General features: G+C 51.9%; 1 protein-coding gene across 1 annotated transcript in view; it reads left to right on the top strand.

The window, feature by feature from the left end:
* Positions 1-696: 696 nt before the first annotated feature.
* The window catches only part of HS3ST4 (heparan sulfate-glucosamine 3-sulfotransferase 4), a gene marked incomplete at both ends in the record, with an annotated part of 51,798 nt that continues 27,960 nt past the window's right edge, over positions 697-24,534 (top strand). Inside the window, one exon of the mRNA XM_082292038.1 lies at positions 697-1,337. Within this exon, the coding sequence (XP_082148164.1) occupies positions 697-1,337 (641 nt within the window). The remainder of the gene's footprint in view (positions 1,338-24,534) is intronic.

Here is a 24,534-nt window from a genome sequence, read left to right on the forward strand (position 1 = left end):
TGGGGGAGGTGGAGGGGAGAAGGCCAGAACAAGGGGCCAAGGAGCTGTGGCGCAGTGATTTTTGCAGGGGAAAAGGAGGAGGATTTGTAGCCTACAGCTGGCACTGCCCCTGTTTCTGAGGCCCTGCGTCCTCCCTGTGCCGTGGGTGCTGACACGGGTGGATGTGGCACGGAGGGTGGGTCTGGGCAGCAGGTGGGGCAGGCGGGGTGTGGGGCAGCGGAGGGCTGTCCCCGGCGAGCCGGGTTGGCCAGCGGGACTGCGGCAGCTGGGCCTGCCCGGGCCGGGGGTCTCCGGGCTCCCGCGCCGCCTCCCGCCGCTGTCCGCGGTGCTGCCCGGCCGCTGCCCCGCGGTGCCGCCGCCGCCGCCCGGCCCGGCGCGCTCCCCGCGCTCTCGGCGGCGGGGGCGGGCCGGGCCCTCCCCGCGCCGGGAACGCGCTCCCGCCTCCCACCCGGCACAAAGTTTCGCGGCAGGAACTCGGGCGGCAACAGTGCGGAGCCGGCGGCACCGGAGCGCGGCCGCGCGGAGCCCAAGCGCCCCGGTACCCGGCGGGGGCCGGCGGCGACCGTGCCATGCGGGCCCCCCCCCCACCGGCGGCGGCGGGGCGGGCGGGCAGCGGCGCCCCATGCGGCTGGGGCGGCCGGGCGGCGGCTGACACCATGTGCGCCCGGTGCCCGGGGCGAGGAGCGGGGAGCAGCCATGTCCCCCCCCGCCCAGCCGGGGGTGCCGGGCGGGCGCGGCTCTAAGGGGCCCCCGGCGCGGAAGCTCCTCTGCATGTGCAGCCTCTCCCTGTGCCTCACCTACCTGTGCTACAGCCTGATGGGGGGCACCGGTCCGGCCGCCCTGCGCTCCCCCGCCGCGCTCCCTGGCTCGGCGGCTCCCGGGGCCCCGCGTTCCCCCACCGCCTCCCCCGTCACGGTAGCCCCGCGCTCCCCCGCCAGCGCCCCGGGCAGCTCCGGCGCCCCGGCCCCCTCAGCCGCTCCGCCGCGGGCCTCCAACGGCAGCCGGGAAGGCGCGGCGGGCACCTGGCTGCGGACGCAGCTGGCCCCCGGGGAGGTGATCACGGCGCAGAGCGGAGCCTTCGAGAGGGACCCGCAGGAGTCGAGCACCACGGACGAGGAGCTGAGCCGGGCCGGCAGCCCGGGCAGCCGCGGCGGCAGCGGCAGCACCACGCCGGACTACGGGGAGAAGCGGCTGCCGCAAGCCCTCATCATCGGGGTGAAGAAGGGGGGGACGCGGGCGCTGCTGGAGGCCATCCGGGCACACCCCGACGTGCGGGCCGTGGGCACCGAGCCCCACTTCTTCGACAGGAACTACGAGAAGGGGCTGGAGTGGTACAGGTGAGGGCGGGGGACTGCGGGCGCGATCCGCGGCGGGGGGGGGGAGGAGGAATGCGCTTCCGTGCGGGGCGGGGGAAGCTCCTGTGTGGTCCCGGGGGTCTTCTGTTCCCCCCGGCGGGACCCGGGGCGACGGCGCGGGCTCCGGGATCCCCGCGTGCTTCCGCGGGGACGCGGCGGGTGCGGAGCCGGAGAGCCGAGCCGCGATGCCGGGGCAGGCGGGAGGTCAGCGGGGGCCGCGCCTGGCAGCGGTGGCGATTGAAAACGCGGTGTTCTGGTGGGAAAGTAGGAAATCTGTAATAACATCCCTCTCGGTTGGTCAGAGTGTGTGAGCAGACCGTAGCAGTTCAGCTGTACTTGGTGTAAAATACGCCTAAATAGGTCGGTAATTAATAATTACTGAAATAAACAAGATCGCAAGTTATTCCAGGTGCTGCTAGGGCTGAAGGATGCTACCTTCCTGCGAGCACAGGCTTTGCTTCACAAATAAGGTTTACTCTTTATTCAACAAGTTCCACATCAGGAAGTTTTCTCCATTGACAAGATCTAATTCTGTTCGTGAAGAAGTCTCTAAATACTGTTGTCTGATGGTGGGTAACATTTTAAAGGAGTTTTATGTTAGAAGTCCTGGTTATTAGAAAACACTGGACTGCAGTAAGGAAGTGTTAAGTGTCTTGGCAGGTTTAGCAAATCAATGGATTGTGAAGGCTCAGTGTTTCTCTTTAAAAATTTCTGAGCAGAATGCAGCACATCAGTAGAACTTTAAAATTCTCAGTAGTTCTGTAGTTCACTGTTCAAGACAAACTGTACTGGTTCTTGATAAGAAGTGATCTGTGGCTGAGCTGGTGAAGTTCTTGTTGTGGTTAGTATGGCAGCTGCTTAGTTGCTCTGAAAATGAAGCTAAAAATAAGAGGCAGCAGGTTAGTTACTGCCTGGTTTATCTGGTCACTCTTTATTAAAATAAAGTACATGGTCTTCGTGTCAGGGGTATTTAAATGTGAGAAACTCCAGGCAGTCTTCTGTGGGGATTGTGGAAGCAAAGTCTTCGTAACACTTGGTGTGGCATCCACTTGGCTCTGGTGAAATGCTGTGGGATTTTCTGGAGGGATTTCAAGAAAGTGGACCTCAGCACTGAGAAAGTGAGGTGGTCCCTGAGAGTGTTTTCAGTGTGCTGCTCTGATGGGAGGAAGAAATAAAGGACTGGCTATGGTTATTGTGTTTATAGATATAATTTCAGACACAGTATTTTGTTGTATTGAATTTTCCTGGGGGAAAGGCTTACCTTGAAAAATAAGTTTAGAAAACTTGCTAGAAGATGATAGAAAGTGGCATATTAAAAAAAGTTTGGTTTTATTCAAAACAGGCAGAAGAAGATCAAGCACTGAGTATGATGTGTAGCTGCTTTTTCATCTTTAAAGTCAAGCTACTAGAAAAGGGCTAGTGAGTGGGTGTAACTCCTCTCGTGGAATAAGAGGCACACACAGGTTTTCATTTGCAGAATTGCAGTTTGAAATTTTCCATCCTTGCAGCAGCTTTCTGGTGTGTGCAGCTCATTTCAAGCCCTGGAGCTCTGCTGCTCGGGGGGGAGAGGTGGGAGAAGAACAGGTTGGGGCACCCTTGGTGTGTGAGGGTCTGGGCAGAGCAGGCTGTGGGATGGATGCTCTGGGCACAGGACAAAGAAATGACTCTGCTGCTCTGTTGCTATTGCAGCCCTGGCTGCCTGACCTACAGTTACCTTCACACCTGCCCAACCCCAACACGTGCTTCTCCCCCTCTCCTTCCAAGAGTGTTCAGCCTTGCAGGGGCAGGACGCTGCTGGTGGTCTGTGCCTCAGCAGCAGCCACAACTTCCCTGGTGCTGTTCTGGTGCCAGGCTATCGTCATGGACTGGCTTTTAGTGCCGTACAAACACAAACCAAAAGCAGAATGGGGAAAGATCGCTGTCCATCCCAGCAGCTGTTTCTTCCTGACCTTCTCTGAAATTACCTGATTGAGTGCACCAGGGAAGCTGACAGCTCACAGCTGTGTCCCAGGTAGAATAATTGGAGATTTTTCCTATCCACAGAAATGTCAATGTTCTTTTAGCAAAGAAGCAACTATTGAAGTTTTTACCAGCCTCTACTTATGGTGACTTCTGCATTATACACTGTGAGCTTTTACGTTTTCAAGTTTTTTCTTACATAGTGAAATAAGGGAATGGCAGACCTTCAGGGTTCCTTGTTCAGTCCCAAGATTATCTCCCAGCCTCGAAGAGCTGGAGGGAAGGGAAATGCCTTCTCCACCTGTGAAATGGAGATGGCACCAGGGCATTGCCATTTCTCTGTGTGTACCCCATGCTGCATTGCCTGTGTCTGTGCCGCCTTGAGATTGAAAAGCCTTGAACGCTCTGGGTCTCTGTCCAGGATCTCTCCCAGCCACTGGAGATGCTGCAAACACTGGGCCAGGGGACGCCAGCTTTGTGTTGCCGGGGGCAGGGTGTCATCTCGGGATGGCAGTTCCACGCTGTCTGCTCTGTTTTTTCCTGGTAACCTGTAGGGAAAGCCGAAGGTTTGTAATGCTGTGTCTGACTAGCTCAGTTCATGTGGCAGTTGCAAACAGAGGTCTTCCCATACATGTACTGGTGCAAATTGGGCTGAGATTAGTTTTGGTTAGTTTCTGTTATGCTGCCAGAATTGTTTGTGTGGTTGCAGTTTATGATTCTGTCCATCCTAATGCTGGGCTGTCTGAAGGACAAGTTCCATGGTACAGCTTTCCTTAAACAGCATCCAATCTCCCTCTGTCGTTCCTTTGTAAGTCGTTGTCTTTAACTTGCTCCTTCCTTCCCCAGGATATGGCATCTTTCCTGCAGGAGCTGCTGCTGATTTTAATCCAGTGTCCAAGTGTCCCCCTGCTCTCTGACATGCCCAGGCACAGAGTGATCTCTGCATGTCCCCCGTGGCCAGGTGGGACTGCAGGCATTTGCTCTCTCCAGTGTGATGCTCATGCCTCAGTGGGCATGTCCCATGCTGTGAGCTCTGCCCTGAGCTATCCTGCATTTGGAAAAGCACTGAGAGCACAAAAAGGATGGCAGAATGACAGAGAGGCCTCTGAGGCCAGGGAATGGAGATTACATTCACAAATGCTCATTATAAGCACAGACAGGCGCATCATTTGGGTCATGCCTGAGTTCCCTGCCCGGGTGTGGATCAAGGGCACACAAGTGTGTAGGGATGTTGTGGATAATGGGAACTGCAAACTGCCCACAATATCCAACACCTGGACAGGTTTGTCCCCTTGTGGTGCTGGGGGCCATGGTTTGGTCTCAGAGAGGAGAGAACCCAGGGAGCTGGGCAGGGGTCTGCAGGGAAGCCCTGGAGTCAGTGTGGTCCCAGTGGCTTTGTGTGACTGGAGGAGGTTGGGGGTGATCCTGTTTGGTACTGCGCAGTGGCCATGCTGCTATGCACCAGCACTGTTGGTGGTGGACCAGGTTCTCCTGTGCAGAAGCCTTGGGATGCTCAGATGCTGCTGGTGACTGGTCTGGGGACAGGTGGCTGTGTGAAGGGAGTGGGAGCTCTGAGCACTGGCGTGGGGGGGCTTTACTTGTGTCTTTCTGCTGGTGCAAATGACCAGCACAGGAGACCTCATCAGCTGGGCACCCTTGAGGCTCTCTGAGCTGAGTGGAAGAGCCCAGTGCTCCCAGCCACCATCCCCAACTGCCTGCAGGCTCAGCATGGTGAGGGGGTTCAGTTCTGTCACATTACGTTTTCAAGGCTGTCTTGACATCCTGACTTTAGCAGAAAAACTGGGGATTTGTAACAGTATTTTGAAAACAAACTTGCAGTTCTAACACGAATATGATTTCCATAACACAAAGAGAACACCTGATAGTGGTGAGTTGAAATTGAATTTTAAGGTTCACTGATTGGAAGAGTTACATTCTGTGTGTACATGCACATTGCTTTACTCCTTGCTTCCTCCTCAGTGGAACCCTCATGGAGAGGCTGCAGCTGTGTCTGTGAGTAGATCACATTCCCCTCTCTGCCCTGGGCCTGCAGTGCTGAGCACTTGGACAGGGTGTAGCTGTGTGCGTGGAGTGGTCCTGCTGCAGGAACAGTCACTGTGACAGGCAGTGGAATGGCTTGCACGTCTAATGCTATTTGCACCACCTGTCTGGGTTTTTTGGAGTGCTCTCCCAAGCAGTCAGGCCTGCGTGTTATTTGGTGAGCTGCTGCCCTCATACAAATAATGAATAATGCCATGACAGGGAGCTCTTCTCTCAGTGATAAACATGCGCTCACGAGTCAGCGGTTCCGTGGGGCTGCTGCCGGTGGCTCTGGAGCTGGCACACCCAGTTGCATCCCTGTGGACCCTCAATTTGTCTGTATGGGGGAGGCAGCTGTTGTTATTGCTGCCGGGGGCTCTGCTCCCCATGGGGCCATCTCACCTTCCTTCCTGTGCTGACCTGGAGGCTGGGGCAGTGGGGCCACCCCTGTATGCCCAGGGATGACTCAACCTTGGAGTACCTGTCTTTTGCTGCCATGGCTGCTGGCAGGAATTGTGTCCAGGGATGTGTGGGGGGACTCTTCTTCAACATCCCCTAACAGCTGTTGGGCAGCAATAGCTTGGGGCCGTTTCAGCCTCATCCCACACAGTGTCACCTCGCTGTGAGCTGTACCTTGCTGTGAGCTGTAATTGTGTTGTTGGGTAATGCCTGTGCTGTTCTGATCGGCTCAGGGCATTCAGGAAATCAAACCCTTTCCATCAGCACTGAGAGCCTGTGCTGACAGCACTGTGGGAACACCTACAATGGGCAGATGGATTGGGGTCTGCTGCTCCCCACAGGCACTGCTGCAGAGCCTGGGAACTGCTGTGTTTCTCTGCAAAAGGCCTTCCTAGAGTGTTGTACCCACTGCACTTTTGGTAACTTAGGGAAAGTGTATTGATTTTGTTTCTGGGCACTCCTGTGAATTCGCTTTTGCTGAAATGTAGTGACTCAGCTGCCTCTCTCCTCTGTGGATCCAGTGTATTGGACTTTGCTGACACCTGGGTTGGGTCTGGGCTGGGGACTGCGAGCAGGGGTCAGGCTCTGTTCTGGTTGGCCCCCATGTTTCACCCATCTGGGGATTGATGAGAGGCCACTCCAGCAGTAGGTATGGATTTTCTTCTGCACCCAGAGCTACTGCAGTAAATCTGCTGTGTGCCAGAGCTGGGAGTCTCCTGGCTCTGCCCCTGCCTTGTGTGCTGGGCCGGGGGAACCCACCCTGTACCCTTCCTGAGCAGCAGTTGTCTCCCTCCTTTCTGCTCTGTTTTAGCTCAAGGAATGGGATGAAGGAATGAATTGTGTCTACTTGCGGTGTTTTATCACCTGATGATGGTTATCCACAGGCTGCTCAGTTGTAGCCATGGGAATGGCAGCTGCTCTCAGCACCTGCAGCCCCTATGTGCTGCGCTGGCTCTTCCTGCAAAGAGGGTGAGAGAAGTGCCAGGGCCAACACACTGGCAGGATGGTTCCGGAGCACCCGCTCCCACAGGGCTTGTCACTGCTTCTGCCTCCATGTGAAATGTATTTGTAGTTGACTGTGGGCACAAAGTGCTGAGAGAAGGGTGGGAGCAGGAGGGGGAGGCAGCAGGGTGCTCTCTGTGCCCCTTGGCAGCCCCCAGGCACCGGCCCCACTCCGCCTTGGCAGGGCAGTGACTGACCCCATTCCCTCAGAAGGGTGGAGGGGAGTGACCAGGGCCACATCCCACCACCATGCCTGACTGGGGTTCTGCCCTGCTCCCACTCTGATCACGGTGTGTGTGGGGAGCCTGTGAATGGAAGCAGTGACACAGCTCCCTTGGGAGGGTTACGGACACAGGGCTCAGCGCAACCAGCCACAAGTGCTGGGGATGCCTCTTACCGTGACTGTTGGAACATCCCTTGGAGCATGTAGGAAACTGGCATATGTCACCAGCCCTGAAATCATTGAACTGTTGCACTGTAGTCTCAACAACATCCTTTCTCTAGGATTTTGCTCAATAACCCACTCTGTAAACACTCTGGTGCTTTGCTGCTAACGGTTTAAGTGTTATCTGTGATGTCAAAGTTTGTGAGCTTCGCTCTCTTTGTGAGTGCAGTACTGCTCATGCACGTAGAGTTACAGAAAACTCGAGAATAGGCCTGGGGAAAAAACAGCCCCTTGGAGAAGCAAAAGGGGAAGTGTTGGGTGGTTACATTCTCTGGTTTACATGAGGCACCTGACCTGTGCTTGCTCCCTGGCTCAACAAGGCTCACTCTGCTCTGTGCAGAGCCCAGACAGGCAGAGAAGGACCAACAGCTTCTCAAAGTTATGGGCAAAGGCTTTAGGTTTTTGAAGTCAAAATTCCAACACGAATTTGTGATACCTTGTATCGACAAAGGTCAGAGTCTTTTTCTTTTCATGGGTTTCTTTTACCTCTTCTTGTCATGGGGACTCCTTTTCTCTGAGTCATTATTTCATGCGCTTCAGCAGAAATTTTATTGCTTTGGGGGCTGGGCCGGTTCATGTGGGACATTTCTCACTGCTCGGAGTGTGATACACAGAGGTAATTTCTTTCAGATGATCTTTGCTTGAAGTGGTTTCAATGAATTGCAAAGGGTGTGAAGGTATGAGCATGAATGAATGGCTGAAACATTTATGTGGAGTCCAGGTGAGGAACCTGCACAATCAAGCTTTCCAGAGCATCCAGTGTGGATATTGTAATTTCACTGCCCTGTGCATGTGAGCAGCAGTTCATTTTAGCCTTTTTATCCACTTATTAAAAAGTATTATTTAGGGTTGTAAAAGGTTTAAATTGGTTTCCCCTATATTTCAAAAACTTTAAAGGAAACTCCAGACTGTAAGAGGCTTTTCAATCACAGTGAGAAATTCCTGTTTAGATCAAAAGTGCCTGTCAGGGGTATAGGGGGAGTGGCTGGGCAGGATTGGGCCCTGATCCTGCCAAGAGCAGCTCCTCTCCCTGGGCATGGCCAAGCTGTTGCCCAGACCCTGCTCCACGCATGATGGCATGTGGACACTGCTCACCCCGTTTGTTAGTTAGGTAGCTGCAGTTTCCAAGCTGAAGGAGAGTGTTGAAAGCTGACTGTAGAAGGCTGGGGAACAGATTCATATTTATGAAAAGGAAGAAGAAAAAAGCCAAAAAACGCCCCTCAAAAAAAACCCTCCAAGCTTCTTTTTCAAAGTCTTCCATTTCCCTCCCCAGTGTCAACACACCAATTTAGTAAATGTTGCAAGGCATAGTATTTCCCCCCTTGTCGTATTATACATCCAGGCATCAAGGATGGATCATAAACTTGCTCTTTATGGCTTTAACATTTCAATTGCTAGTCACATTTTATGTAAATGAAGGTATTTACCTTGACAAGCTCTCCTGTGAAGTACAGTACTTCTTTACAGAATATATTTGGCAGTATAAACAGGCCAAATGCTGGGGGTGGATACAAAATTCACAATTGATTTTTACAGCTAGGTAGGATCCTCCCAAAATACACTGGAGTTGTCTGCTCCAATCTTGTCAGTGCTTGGAGAAACTGAGGCAGGGGGACCTGCGGGAAGAGGAAGTAGCAAAGGGACATCAGTTATAGCCACCGACCTACAAAACAGAACTAGCTTTGGATAAAAATAACTCCATCTGCCAGACTTTATTTTGTATTACAGAGATTGCTGTAACACATTTCAAGCCAAAATCTGATTTCCATTCCCTTCAGAGCCAGGCTGGACTGGACTTGGCCCCCTCCTTTATTAGCAGTAATGATTTTTGGATTTGAGCAGAGCAGCACTGCTGTGGTTGCCCAGATCCACAGTTCTCCTTTGCTTTAGTGTATTTCCTTTCATTTTGCATTGAGATGGGTACAGTGATGTATTTAGTATTAGTGTTCATCCACATCTGCAAATAACTTTATTTCAGCCTCAGCTCTGCCCTTTCTGTATTTGTTCTTGATGGGCACTCATATAATTAAGCGGAGCCGTGAGCACGCCCGTGGGAAGCCAACGTTAGCATCAGGACTGGGTGTTGAACCATGCTTGGATTCCGCAGCTGGCAGCAGGAGCTGCTGCCACCCAGCCAAGGGGGAGACAAACCCACCCAAACTGTGTGATACCAACATGGGGGGTGCACCAGCCCCAGAGGCTTTGAGGCTCTTCCAGGTGCTTCTGTGCCCCAGGAGGCTCAGCTGCTTCACCCCCCCCGCCATTCAGGGCCCACCACTGAGCCCCAGAGATGTGGGAAGGGGTCACCTCCCAGCTCAGTCCTGGGTGGAAGGTGCTGTGTGACAAACTGTCAATTACTTGGCTCTGGTCCTGCTTGTTCAACAACAAACTGAGCGTTTTCCATCCGAAGTGCTGACTCAAGAAATGCTGGTGGCAGAGCATGGATCCTGAAGTCATTGCTGCTGGAGGTCTTTAACTGGCTATTGGTTCATCCCTCCTCGGTCTCTTCCCCCAGGAGTGCCAGAATCGATCCCACAGTGCTGCTCCCCTGCACTGTCAGTGCTTGCACCTTCAGCCTCATTTTGGGGCTCTTCATTTGTACCTTTTTAATTCCCAAATTACCAATCACCACCTCTGCTCCATGCTCTGTGGCACTGGGGCCTGCAGAGTGGAAGGGTGCACTGAGGTACACTGGTACCTCAGGAAAGGACTCTGGGTACCCTAGAAAAGGGCTCTGCCTTCTCTACGTGAGCTGATCACCTTGCACAGAAAGGCAAATCCACAGTCAGGCATGAACTAGAGGAGCTCCCGGGCGCCGGGCCATGGGTTTGGGATGGTGATTTTGCAGCGTGAGGGAGGATGTTGGGGCCATGGGTGGTGCTGGTGCTGAGCTGCACCACAGAAAAGAGGGTGTTACACATGCCTGGGACCCAGCAGTGAAGGGAGGGCACTCAGCAGTGTTCCTGCTCTTGATCTTTGTTAATGGGTCCCCCAGAGAAATGGGTATCTGGCCAAATGAGCACAATCCAGGGCATCCTGGCACCTGCTGCAATCGCTGATGTACCTGTGTGCATGACCCCCCAGGAGCTGGGTCTGGCAGGGCAAACCCCAAAGGGGCTGGCGCACTGTGGAGGGGCACAGACTCCAGGGCTGCACAGCCCCTGAGATGGGACAGCTGTTGTTTGGGCTGCTCATCCTCCACTGCCAACGTGGGGAACAGGGTGCAGGAGCTCTGTTGCTGGGTCTGCCGCACACGCCAGGATCTGGAATGATAATGGCTCCTTACTCAGCTCAAAATCATCTAGAACCCCCCCTAAAAAATCAAAGCACTGTGAAAAAATGCCTGAGGCTACAATTTCATTGGTAAACTAAAGCATCTTGCTGAGAACTTCATAGACCCAGCAAATCATAACGCAATTTCCTATGCAAAAAGGGTTTACCTCTAACTAAATATTATTCTGCATCGTTACTCATCGTAGGGAAATTATTGCTCTCCTAGGTTAACTGACTGAACTTTGGAAATAGAGCTGCAAGCTTATTGTACAGACGGGAGCTTGACTTTTATTGCTCCTAAATTGTAGTGATACTGTTAGATGTGAGTAAAATATACACTCCATTAGAAAATATTAAAGTTTGGTACCACTTTAAAATTAAAAAAGATTAAAAGAAGCATTTCTGCAGTCTAGCCCACCATGAAATTGGAGTCTATTTGGTATGTGAAATGTGTAGTACAAATAGCCTAACAATTAATGACAAAGGAAGAGCTGGGATGAATTTATGGCTCAAACTACCCTGGATTTCACAAGGCTGGAGTGGCAGCAAGGGAAATGTGTTATTAGATCATTACAGGCTTTTCTGCTAGAGCCACTGCTGCTAAAGTTACAGCAAGGTGTTTTATTATTGCTCTGTTCCCACATAATACTCTGAAGCACTCTTGTCTTGGGATACGGTTGTCTCAGTGGGAGGCGATCCACGTCTCTGCTGCAGATGGGTTCCTTTGGAAAACCTGATCAGGAACTCCTCAGCCATTTTTTTGCAGTAGGCAGTGGTGAAGAAGTGCTTTCCCACGGCCAGGCTGTGTAAGGAGCTTGTTTATTAGTGTGTAAGTTCAGAGCTGCTGGCTGTCAGTGGGGTGATGGATGCGGGAGAGGGGGAGGGCCCCATGGCACCGTGGCAGGTCCGTCTCCTGCTGCCCGGTTCAGGGTCCTTCCCCGGGGTGCTCTGGCGTGGCATTGCCCAGTGCAGCTCCCCCCATGACCCCTATTAACTTTTTCTAATGCTTGGAGTATGTTGCAGGCAGAGGTGGGCCTGAAGCTCTTTGCTGTGCCCAGAGGGTAAGGATTTGGAATGCTGGTGTAGGGAGGAAGGGGGGGCTCTACGGAGAGGTGGATTTCACCTGTGCCTCTGTCTTCCAGTGAGCCTGGGGAGAGCTGAGCCCCCCATTACCCCGAGGCTGGGGAGACACCCTCATCCTGCAGCGCTGCTGCTGCTGTTGGGGAGGGTCTCAGCTGCAGCCCTTCCCCTCCCGCGTGTGCCTGTCAGCATCCAGGAGGGACCAGGGCACTGTATGGCCCCACCAGCACACCCAGGCAGCTGTGTTGTGCCTTGGGCTCTTTCCCGGGGTGCGGAAAGTAGATTGAGGTAGGACTGGTGTTTTGGGTGCCTTTGGGGTGCCTTTGGCACCTGTGGTGCCAGATGAACGTTGTATGGCCCTTGGGAGTATAAACTGCATTTCTAATCCAGCTTTCTCACCTTGCACTTCATATGAGAGTCATCTTGTACTGGTGCCTCTGTGCTGGAGCATAGAGTGCAGGATACATATCTCCTTCTTCATTAACAGGATTTATATCCTTGGTGTTCCTTGATGGATGACTTAGTATTGTAATGAAGAACATGAGTGCTGCCTTAATTAAAATGTAACTCCCCACATTAATATATATGTTTCCACTGAAAAGTAAAATTCACTGAAAACTGAGTTTAAAAGCTTGTGGCAGGTGTAGCTGGCGGCATGTGAAAGGCGAGGTGATTTGGGGTGAAGTGCCCCAGCTCAGCAGCCCAGCCATGCAGGACCACACTCAGCCCATGGCAGGGTCTGAGGTCAGAGCCGCCTTCATAGCCCCGCCAGCCGCCTGCCCAACTGCCTGGGGCACCAGAACTATCCCAGGGCTATGTGCTGCCACCTGCCCTGTGCTCAGCACCCGTGGGAACCTGTGCCAGTCCTGGTGCTCACTCCCAGGATGGTCTGTTTTACCAGGGTGGTGCAAAGCAACTTAACGAACCAGAGAATTTGTTCCATAATATTACTTAAAAAAAAAAAAATCTTGCAAATGCAAACATTCCAAGCCTGTCTCCGAGCTGTGCATGCATTGCCATTGGCAGTATGATCCGTTATGAAGATATTTTGCATTCAAGGATTTGCAGTTTCTAGGTCCATGAATATTCAGGCTCCAGCTCGCCCTTTTTGTCTGTGCTCCACACCTACCCTTTTCATTCCTTTGCTCCTTTTTTTTTTTTCCAGTGGATTCAATTAGTTCTATTTGCTGCTTTAGCAATAAAACAATTCCCTCTGTGGCATTAAAATGAGTTTCTTTCGTTATTTCATTTGGCTTCTTGTTATATGTGGAAGGAAGGTAGGGAGCTGTGCTCTGTGCCCCAGCTCACAGGGGCTGCCAAGCCCTGGAGGACATGAGATGTACTTGGGGCAGCATTAGGAATTAATGAAGGGCATTGCTGGCGCAGAGCCGCAGGAGCTGCACTGACAGAGCCACATTCGGAGCCACCAGGAAAATGTGACTGGTCCCAGAGACTTTCAGTAGGACTTTGGCACCTGAGTCACCGCAGCTTTCGATGTGCTGTGCTCCTGACCATGCTTGACTTGTTGGGTCTGGTCAGTTTTTGCACGGCCTTTGCATTACCTGTTGGTAATGAAATGCAGGGACTGCTCCCCTGTTTGGCTTAGATGAGGCACAAGTCAATCTGAGCTGAAACATCAATTAAAGCAGCAGATCGGTCTGTGGAAGCAGCGTGGCTGGTGCGTAGCGGCAGGGGCTGAAGCTGGTCAAGGGTCTTGATCCCATTTCCTCCTGAAGCAGAGCCAAGTGCAGTGTGAGGAAAGCACAGAGGCACTGTGAGAGCCAGGATAGCAGTGACTGTGTGGGCAGGGTGTACAAAGAATTACACACAGTGCCAGAACGCTCTCATCTGGCTACTCTTGGAGTGCCCTTTCAGGGGGCTGCAATGGCATTGGGAGTGTGTAGTGTGGACAGACCCATAAATCATTCGTTTCACACAGTGCTAAACGCAAATCCTATTAGTGCACTGAGGAGCATCTAAGTAGAGAAAAGAAAAAGGGAAGATAGAGGAAATGAGATTTAAATCTAATTGCTTTTCTGCCTGTGTTTCACCACTGTTTAGCTGGGACATGATGAAATGCAGTGGAGGAGAGCTGACACAGGTGGGAGTGGGAGCCAGTGGTGTTCCTGCTCCTCTGCCCTGGACAGCTGATGCAGGTGTTGAAGGTCAGTGAGAGGAGATGTGGCTTTGTGTATTCAAAATTATTTTTTGAATTACTTTTCCTCCTCTTTCTGTGACTGGGGAAGGTTAAACCAGTTGTGCTGATTCCAGTTCCTTTTTAATTCTGAAGTTAAATCTAAAACCAAATGAGAATTTCCAGGCTGGTGGAGGGGCTGCAGACCCTAGAGTCTGACAAGCACCCAAATTTTTGGAAAAAGAGGTTTGTGCCTTTCCTCTCCCCACAGAAAGGCCTAAGCCCCTCTGCAGCGGAAAGCGAGCGACCACTGGTGCTGGCTGCCTCCAGATGGAACTGCGGAATCAGGCAGGATGGGTGGTTGCCAGTATGATGGGTTAGCGACAGCAGGTTTCAGAGGGACAAAGTGAAGGAGCTGAAAAAGGAAAGGTGTCTATTAGGGATGGAAAACCATTTTAAAAGGGAGCAAAATTAGCGTGTGCACTAGGGTAAGTAGGACTGCAAAGTTCCGTAATTAATCACACTGTTGGAACTTGGAAAGGAAATAAATGTGATAAAAGGATTTGTCCAAATAGATTACAGGCAAATTAGAAAAAAAAAAAAAAGGTGGGGTCATCACAGCCTTGGAAATTGTGCTCTTCAAAAATCTTCAATCATTCTCACAATCAATTCTGCGTTTCTTTAATAGCACTGTCTTGGATTAACCGCTGCCCGCATCCAGACATTAAATGAAGTATCGAGTATTTGTCTCTCAACAATACACTTGGAAATTGTTTATTTCCCTCCTTGTCTTTTGCAATGTGTTTCAGTGCTGTAACCCAAGCTGAAAAACCCAATTTGCCTGAGGTGCCCAGTGCTTGGTCCTGCAGGCTCCCGCCCCAAGGATCTGCAGCACAGGAGGGTTTTCTCATAAACCACTTGTTTGTTTGTGCAGACAATTACACTGGCTTTGCTATACAACAGTGTGTTTCTCTGTAGCAAACAATCTGCTTTATGGGTTTTCCTAGGAAAATATCAGCTCGCTATGCTCACTAATATGATTCAATTGTGTTGTGTTATCTGACCTTTAAGGAACTTGCAATCTATAATGACATGGTTCTACAGCAGAGCCACTAGTAAAAGCCCTGGCTCCTGGGGAATTCCAGCTGCAAATAAGTGAAGTCTGGCTACAGAAGCAATAACAAGGCACTTTAACCCCTTGGCTGCTGGCCTGCGGGGGTGGGTCACCATCCCCCTGGCGAGGTGCTGTAGGGATGTGTGTGTGGGCAGCTGGCGGTGGGAGCGCAGCTCTGTGTGTCCCATCCAGGGGCCCCCAGACCTGGTGCCTCTCGCCCCTCTCCCCAGAGGCATGGTGGGACTCAGGGGACAGGGAGGGGACCCGCTCTCGGCCAGCAGAGCTGTTGGTGTTGGCTGTGCTGAGCAGGCAGGAGTGGGTCACTGGTGCCCTCGTTCCCGTGTGCAGCGCTTGGCAGCGGGGCAGTGCAGGCTGTGCGCTGCTGCCTTCGTGTGTGGTGCCACGGAAATGATTAACGCTGCTATCATTGCCACCCACCCACCATTCCCGTCTGCCCACTGTGCTCCGGGCACCCTGCCACGTGTGGAGGCACCAGCAAGCTCCAGTACAGATGGGGGACCCCATGTGTGTCTGCTTGCCCTCCTGGTGGTGTGGGGGTCATGTCACTGCCAGTGCTGGCTCTGAGCTGCCACTGGAGAGCGTGGGACTGTCCTGATCTGGCATAACATGGCCTCTGGCCCCCCATCTCCCTTCTGATCTGCCAGTGTCCCAGAGGGATGCAGTGCTGCGACCCATTGACCCCATGGCACAATGGAAGCTCAGGAGCCAAACTGTTATGTGTCCACATCCCACATCATCCCTTAGCTCTGGCTGTTCTTCTCGCACTTGGAATTTGTCTGCAAGGTGCTTAGGGGAGGTCTGCAGGTCTTGGTCTCAACCAAGACTGGAGTGACCCCTGGCTCGTAGATCAAATAAGCCTGTTTTCTCAGGAAGGGATGTGCCACGTGCCAGCTCATGCTGCTGGTCCCTCCCTGCATCTCTTCCAGCATGGCTGGGAAGACCTCAGGCTGGAGCAGGACACGGTGCTGTTGAGGAGGCCTTGGGAAGGCTTAGGGTGTCTGTCCACAGTGCTCTGTTTGGCTGTATTTTCAGCCCACTAATCACTGTCTGATCCCTCTGATTGCTTCTATCTGACCTCCCTCTAAGGCTGAAATGCTTTACCTAAGAGGCATTTCAGGGATTTTATTCAGCTGAGTGAAAGATGGGAGATAGGCAGGAATCTGTCAGACCCAGGAAGCTGGCAAGAGATGGGGAACTTGAGCAGAGAAACAAACTCTCCAGAGATTCACAGAATGATGTGGGTTGAAAAGGACGTTAAAGATCATCCAGTTCCAACCCTCCTTCCACCCAGGTGCAGGGTGGTGTGGCTGGAGTGCTTGCTGGCAAAGACTGAGGCAAAAAAATTTTAAAGGATTGGTTCATCAGAAGCTAAGGACAGCCTGTGCCAAGTTCTAGGTGCTGGGTTTTAAGAAAGTTTCTTCAGTCTGCTGTATCGGCTTTTGGCAGAAATCTTTGCGAAACGACTTTTCCACTGAGGAACAGGAGATCAGAGTACTGTTCCCTTTAACACTTGAGTGTGCATGAACTTGCAGGGATATCGTTTGAAGCTCTGCTACCCTTGTTAAAGGTCACTTTTTGATCCCATCAAATACCCTCTTTACCTGGAGATAAGATTTAAAAATGAAAGACGAAAGAGAAAGGGCTTAAGGAAGAAGGAGAAGCGGGAAGCTGGCTGAGCAGCCTGCGCCTCACGGGCAGCAGGGGGGAGATGAAAGCGGGCGCTGGCACAGCTGGGAAAATGGCTCTGCACGGTGGGGACAGGGTAGAAACAGAGGGGCCAAGGCATCTCCAGGGCTGTGGGGCAGCCCTTCGGCACGTGTGGCACCAGGAGCACTGATCACCCTGTGCTGCTGCTGCTCCCTTGCCCTGCCAGAGCCTGCTGCCGCCATCGCCACAGCGCAGAGGAAGGAAACCGCGCTGGGCCAAGGTCGTGGCTGAGGTCAATAAATTATACATGACAATTAATCTTAGAAACCTGTGATTCGGGGGAGAAAGGCGAGGACACTGCGGATCCTGAGCTGGGCTGGCAGGCAGATGCCTTGGCTCCATGTCAGCCCGGGGAAGTCAGTGAAAAACAAGTCTGTGCTGGGATGCTGTGAGTCGGTGTGAGTCACTCAGCACGGCTGGCACACTCTCGGTGCCCTTCCCGGCACGCAGGGGGGTGGTGGCTGTCACTGCCCGGGTCGGGGGCTTGTTCCCACTGCCCTGTGGAGTGGCTGGGCTGTGGTCCCAGGGTGCCCACCCGTGGGAGCTTCTCAGCCTTTGTGGATGCTGTGAACCCTCCATGCTGGGGGTTCAGCAATTGTTTGCCTGTTACAATCAATTCCCATTTGAGATGTTTTAAAATGTATAACTGTCTCTTTGAGACTACGGCATTCAGCAGGTGGTAACACTCAAAGCTTTTTTTTAAGTCTGTATTAAGGATTTACAAAGGAAACCTTGACTTTTAGATTGATTTTTAAATAAGCATATATTTAGCTGTTAGTGCTTGAAGTACATATTGGATTATATTCTTCTGCAAACAGAATATTCTAATTGATCTTGCTAATAAATAATGAAAGCCAGCCCTGCTACATATAATTCAAGGTTACACTGCATTTGTATTAGCAGCACTGGGGAGTTTTTTAATGCTTAAAAGATTATTTCTTTTGAATAAGGAAAAAAATGGGGGTGGGGGTGAGACTAAATGCTGAGCTTTTCTCTAGAATTTCCTTTTGTTGTTTTCTAAACTGTAGTTAGTAAGTGTCACTGTTTGAGACCCTCCTGTACATATGAAGCTATACCTAAAAGCCTTTCCCTCAGCCAAGGATGTGCAGCACAGCCCTGGCTGCCTGCAGCTGGCCCTGGGGCTGCCTGGTGGGTGGGAGGGGGCCAGGAACCCCCGGGGAGGAGGGCAGTTCTGCCTCGGGGACCTGAGAACAGTTGGAGGATCGATGTTGCTGTTTGGCCTCGCATTGATCAGCGCTGTGATGGGTCACTTGGCTGGGGCAAGAGCAGCTTCTGGGAGCCTCTGGGATGGGACAGGTCTGGGCCCTGCACACCCTGGGGACACAGAACTGCCTCTGGGGCTGGGCAGTGAGCTCCTGACAAGGGTGCAGAGCAGCTTTGTCAGCCAGTGCTCTCTGCAGCCATGCTCTGGCCCAGCATGAGCCAGGGACACAATGGCTGCCTGGAGCTGGGACACTCAGGGTGCAGGTTATTGTGGTTTGCAGATGTGGTGCAGGTTCTTGGAGGCAGAGCAGGCATTAATCACCCAGTGACATTGCAATTACCATAGCAGACAGGGCATTTATTTGGCATTTAAGTTGTAATTAGGGGAAATAACTATTTCTTCCCCGTTCACAGAAGTTGCATGTTGCAGCTGGCCAGCTTTGACCCAGTGAGTTTGGGCAGCTCAGCTGCATTGGCTTTGCCACGGGGCACAGAATTCTTGTGTCCAGTGGAGGTGATGCCTGCTGTTACAGGGACATTCACAGCAGCTGTCCCCACTCTGTAACACAGCCTCTGCCTCTGGGGTGGCGGCAGTGACTGGAGCAGTGGAGAGGGCAGGGCACCTAGCCCAGGGTCACGCCATCCCACAGGGACCACGGGTCAGGGACACAGGACAGTATTGCTCCCTAGTTCCTACAGTATTTCTCCAATCTCAAATGCCCTAAGCCTGAGGACCAGGACGGAGGCCAGCCAGGCACCCAGTGGGGACTGGCAAAGGATAAAGCTGTGTGGCTTTGCATCCCACTGGCTGCTGGAGGGAGAGTGAGACCTCCAGGGCTAGGGCAGTGTCCCAGGTGGCCAGTGGGTCAGGGCTGAGTGGATGCAAAAGGCTCCATTCTGCTCCACACCCCTGAGACCAGCAAAGCTCCTCATTCCTGAGCAAAACCCTGCGTACCTCATGGCTGGGACCTGCCACTCCATTCCCCGTTAGGGATAGGGCAGGGATCCATGGCAGCACATGTGTCTGCTGACCCTCTTGCTGCCGTCCTGCTCATGCTGCAAGAAGCCATTTGTTTGTGGAGTCAAGAGTGGTGCAGGAGGATGAGCCAGTGCCGGTCTCCCAGGCAAGAGGAGACATTGCTGTCTTCCTTTTCCCATAGGCAGCTGGCAACCACTCTCCCACCAGCTGGAGTGACAACATGATTGGCCAGGAAAGGCAGCACAATATTAAAGAGCTGCTGACACCTCATGGGAAATTCACTTTAAAATATTTTATTTAGGTGTGTATCTGTGGATTTTTCTGCTTCTCCTCCCCTTGCTCCACACCTCAGGAAGCACGCTTTGGAGTGCAGGCACTGTGCTGAATGGGGTCTCGTAGTTCTCAGAGGGGAGAGGATAAGGACACAGAGCCAAGCCCATAGAGTGTCCAGAACCCCCATGCCATCTCCCATGCTTCCAGGGCTGCCTCATGCCCAGCACACCCAGGTGTGGGAGCAGATTGACGTGGAGCTGCAAAGCCCCATGGGCTGCGCGGGGTTGCTGTCCTGGGTGGGAGCAGAGAAATGGAGCGTCATGGGATGAGGACAGATGGACTTTTCTGGGCCTGGCCAGGATGAAAGGCTGCTGTTGATGGCTGTTTATTAGCAAAACTTCTCATGGTTTTGCCTTTTGTCTGTTCCAGGAAGTCATGATAAATATGGATGTGAGTGCACAGGGAGATGGGATGGTTAATTAGAGTGGAGGGCTGGGAGTGGGATCTCCTGGGCTGTAATCTCACCCTGGGGAGGGAGCCAGTCCTGTGGGGACCCCCTGCGCACAGCCAGGCTGTGGGACCTGGGGCTATGGACGTCCCTCTCCATGGATCTAATTGTACCTGCCTCCCAGGCTTGTTGTGTGAGTTGGAGTTAATTAATGCTCATAAAGCCACTCGGCATCTTTGGAGGAGAGCAAAGGTATTGTAGGTGCTGTTATAATTTACTAGGCAATGCAATTAGTTTAATTTCAGAGAGTTATCAGCCAGCCAGCCCTTTCCACAGTCACTGTGCTGTCCCTGTTTGCCCACTGCCACAGACAGGTTCACAGAGAGCCAGCTTGTGCTGTCTGCTAGGGAGGAGACAGCAGCACTCTATGTCTGCTCCTCCTGAGCACCTCTTCCCCCCTGCCCCATCCCTGCTTCTTGAATCATCCCAGTTGTCACCCTTTGTCCTATTAATGGCCTGATGTCATTGTGACCTGTGGCTCTGGTCACAGCAGCCACCAGTGCTGTCATGAACAGATGAAGAATAAAAGTCATCCCATTTATCCTCAGCTGTTTACCTCAACATGAGCTCTGGTGATGCCAGTCCCTCTCCTCCAGCTATGAAGCTCTCTGATGACACCCCCACACTACAGCCTGAACTACTGGGAGCCCAGATGAAGGATGTGAATCCAAACTAGCCTTTGCTCTGGTGACAGTCTCCTTTTTTCATACTGCTTCTGGTCAGCGGATATGTGGGACAAGCTCTCTCTCAGGCTAGGTCCAAGCTCTTTTAGTGGTGGAATGTTCCTGTATCCCAGAGACGTGGAAGTGGAGCATTAAATCCATCTGTCATGGGAGGAGAACAGGGTGAGCATGGCTGGGGAACGCGTGGCTCAGCCCAGCCTTGCATGTCTGCAGGATGGGGGGGTAGAGGGTGTCAAACTGGCGGGTGTATTTATATATATCTATATGTATGTACGTGTGTCTCTGTGTGTCTGTATACATTTATTGGGTTAAGAACTTGAGGACCATCTGTTCCAGCTTTTGGGGGAAGCTAAAGCCATTTCTGGCATATGCTGAGGCTGTAGGTGATTAATCACCAAGGGCTCGGTGGTTTGCTGCCACAGAGTGGGGTTTGCACAGCAAACCCCAGAGGCTGGCTCCACCATCCCATGCTCTGAAGCCAGGGTGACCTCGGGCCCCATCACCCTCCCTAAGCATGGGCAGTAAGGCTTGTGGTGGGTGGTACTGTCCCCTCCATGTGTTGCATCACAGGGCCACACAGTCCCCAGCCCTCGGGGCGAGCAGAGCTGCAGCCCCTTGAGCTCAGCCTGAAGCAGTTAGACTGGTCACTTCTTTCCAGGCTGCCTCAGGGAGAACGTCTGGCCTCTACTTTTGTGCCCCATCTCTGCACAAACCATTCTTTATCACCAGCTCTTTTTTCCTCCTGAGACATGAAAACTGAGACCTGTCGCCTTTCTCTTTGCCTTTGCAGCAGATGAAGATGTCAGGAGCCTGACTGGCTGTTGAAGAAATCTGCCATTACCTTTTTCCTCCAATTTTTGAAATCATTTCATAGGAATCCAATTTTCTCTTTCATATTCACTTCTGCAAACAGATTTGAAAAACTCTTTGTTAGTCAGAATCATCTCTGAAATGTACTGCTGTATTTCTTTTTGCTATTCTAATTAGCCTTTTAACTCAGCACTGCTTGTATTTATAGCTAGCTAATCCTCCCTCTCCAGGCCCCATCCTCCTCCATAGCAGAACATTTCCACTGTTTAGAAGCCATTTGCTCTTTCCTGTTTTCTGTTTCCCAGTTCCTTTGCTGTCACTGCTTCAATGTTCCAGCTCTTGACTGAGCTCCCTGATCAGACGCAGGGTCCTCTTTGCTTCAGCACCTTTCCTGGAGCGAGATTCAGCTCCAGGCTGGCACAAGCCTTTGAGCAGCTGCCTTGATTCTCTCCTTCAAGATTATTTCAAGACCATCTATTTTAGCTCCTCAACTCCCACCATCCGCTCCTGCAAAATGGGCAGCCCAGGGTGGGCACGGATGTAGATACAATTGCCTTGCCGATGCCAATGTGGGCAAAGAGCCTCTGGCACGTTTTTGGTGGCCACAGTCGTGTCCTGCCATTCTTCGCAGTGCACAAGTGTGACCCCTGTGTTCTGACCTCCCTGGGTTCCTCCACTTAGAACAGTTCCTGCATCTGTGTAAAGAAGGCAATGGAATCAGATTTTTGTCCTCATCCATCATCCTAATTAATCACCATAGTTTAGAATACATTTTTACTTTTTGATGCTTTTATGTACTTAGGAGCCAGGAGGAATCGGTTTGCTGGAGTGTTTTAGTAAAGCCCTCCAGCTTAGCATTGGTAAGCGTCAGAGTTTGCCTGGGGGGGGGAGGGGGGTAAATACACACTTATCCCCCAAAGCCAGTGGGAGAGCACCCCCTAAGAACCCTTATTGCTGTGCGTCTCTAACCCTTGGCTTAGGAGCAATTCCCCTTGCTAATGCTTTAGCTCTGCATTTCTGAAGCTTAAGATAACTCAGAGCTCTTCTGGAGCAATGCCAAATGCTGGCATAAAATATCAAAATGTCTTGTATGGTGCAGAGCTTTATCTGTGGGCTGGAGCTGTGGGGCTTTCCCTTTATGTGGCCCTCCTGCCAGAGCTCCTCAGAGTGGGCTTTCAAAGAGCAAATACGCAGGAGATCTGCTGGCTTAGCACAATTCCTAAATGCAGATAAGGCTTAGAGCCTCACACCAGGTAGGAAGATTCCAGTGCCAGTTAAATGGGCTCGATTGTGCAAATCTCTGGCTGTGGCAGGGAGAGATGGGGAGCACTGACAGATGGTCTGGCATAGGCAGCGTGGGGAGCTACTAAGGCACTCTGGGTAAAAGACATCCTGGTGGCCTTGTGGCACAGTCTGGGATGACCTGGAGGTCCCAACTCCCCATCTCTCTGTGGCTAGTCCCACCATTGTGGCCACTGTTTTCACACTCCCTCAGCACATCATCTTCCCCTGGGGTGGTCTCAAACTGTCCATGAACAGTAACCACAGAAGTGTAAATCACTAAGGCTGCGGAGCTGAAGAGCATCCTGTGCCGAGAGAACAGCCCCTGGCACAGGGAGTGGGGCTTGGGGCAGCCCCTGGTGTGATGTGAGGATTGGGGCCTGTGGGGTGGGCTCTTCTGCATCCAAAGTCCACACACGGCGTTGTCTGTCAGACTTTGGGAGAAGGTGCTCCCTCTCCACACTGAAGAGCTGGAGCCTCAGGCCCATTCCAACATGGCAGCTCCCATGGGGAGGAAGGAGAAGGTCAGGGAAGAGGAGGGTGTTGGAATACAAGGCAGCACTGAGGGCAGGGTGAGGAGATTGTATATGTCAGGGACTCAAATGAGAAGTAGGGGAAATCAGGACTTCTTCCTAATACCACATTTTTAAATGTGCAAATCTGTTACTACTGAGTTATTTGCTTCACATAAAACATTAGTTCTTGTCAAGATATATCTTTCCTGTGCATAAACTGCATAGTTTGATGCCTTGTTTTTTTTTATTCAGTCTCTCTGCTCCTGAAAATTCATCTCCATTTTATCATTTGCTCAGTTTTCATGTTCGTGTGGCATTTCTGAGATAGTCATGGCATCAATCCTCTGCTTCGGGAATCTCAAAGTCCTGGCAGGGAAGAGGGGCTCAGAGTGCCCCCAGTCACAGATCTGCCCCTGGCATCAGTATCCACATAGCAGGGTTTGGTACTGGTGGATGGAGCATAGAGAACAGATGTGGGTGGGTGACAGCTTCCCAGGGGCCTGGGGATTAGTTCCATGAGTGGTGCTGTGATGCTCAAACATGGACTGTGGCCAGAGGCACAGAGCCTAGCTCACTCTAGCTCACTGGGCACCAGGGCACAGTGACCTGCCATTTGCTCCTCAGCAGCCTCAGGCTGAAGAACAAAGCACCATTTTCAGGATGAAAAATTGTTTTATTGCATGTAGCACTGGGTCACAGCATAGAAAAAATATTAAAAGAGGTAAAGCAAGAAATCCCCCTTGGAGCATATTTAGCCACCAGGATTGGACATGGCTGCCTCAGTATTTCAGCTGTCACAGCCATCTTCAATTTCACCTTCTCAGTGTGGATGTGATGCCCCAGTCTCCCTTATCCAGCCTCCATCAGATCTGGAATGTCAATGCCCTGTATCTGACTTTGGGATATCACATGGACCTGGAAGAGATTGCTCAGGCTCAGGCTGCTCCTAACCCTTCCCCACCCTCCCCAGATTTGCTTCTCAGTCCTTCCCCCAAGCTGGCATTCCCTCAGCTGGTGTTCCAGGCTCACAGCCTCTTTAAGACCTTGCAGTAAAACTTTACACATCATTTATCACGAGATGTATTAATGGTACAAACAATCTCTTAGCTTCCTTTTATCTCAGCAGGCCCACTGTGTGCTCTGCCTGTGACTATTGGTAGCACAGATGACAGTTTAGGCAGTGAATTGATGTTTTCTAGTTTCTTTTCCTTACCCCACTGTATTAGTGGGGGTTCTACCACCAGCCTAATGTGAGAGTAGACCAGGAATTTTACAGCATGCAGGGGGTTAAAGTCCTGTGTGTCATTGGTGTTAAAGTCTTGTGTGTCGTTATGCACAGACCAAGATTTCTGTCTCCCAGTCCAGTTGGTGCTTTTTAAGCATCATAAATCTGTCTTCTTGCTGCTGGAGCCAGCAAGAAATCACGCCTCACTGTGTCAGTCTCCAGTTGGTCTCTTGTCCTGATTTAAGCAAAACCATGCAACTGGTGTTACTGTATGGGAATGCAAACGTTAGCGCCTCATCTGCGATGCTGCTGGTGGTTCCGCAATCATTAATCTAATGAAACCGGTAATAACTCCTGGGGATGTGGTTCTGGGTGAAAACTTTACCAGAGACATGCTGGGCAGCCCGTCGATTCAGGCAGTGATTTGTCATCTGCAGGATGGAGGCA

The sequence above is a fragment of the Coloeus monedula genome (assembly GCF_965178545.1).
Source record: "Coloeus monedula genome assembly, chromosome: 16".
NCBI classification, from domain to species: Eukaryota; Metazoa; Chordata; class Aves; order Passeriformes; family Corvidae; genus Coloeus; species Coloeus monedula.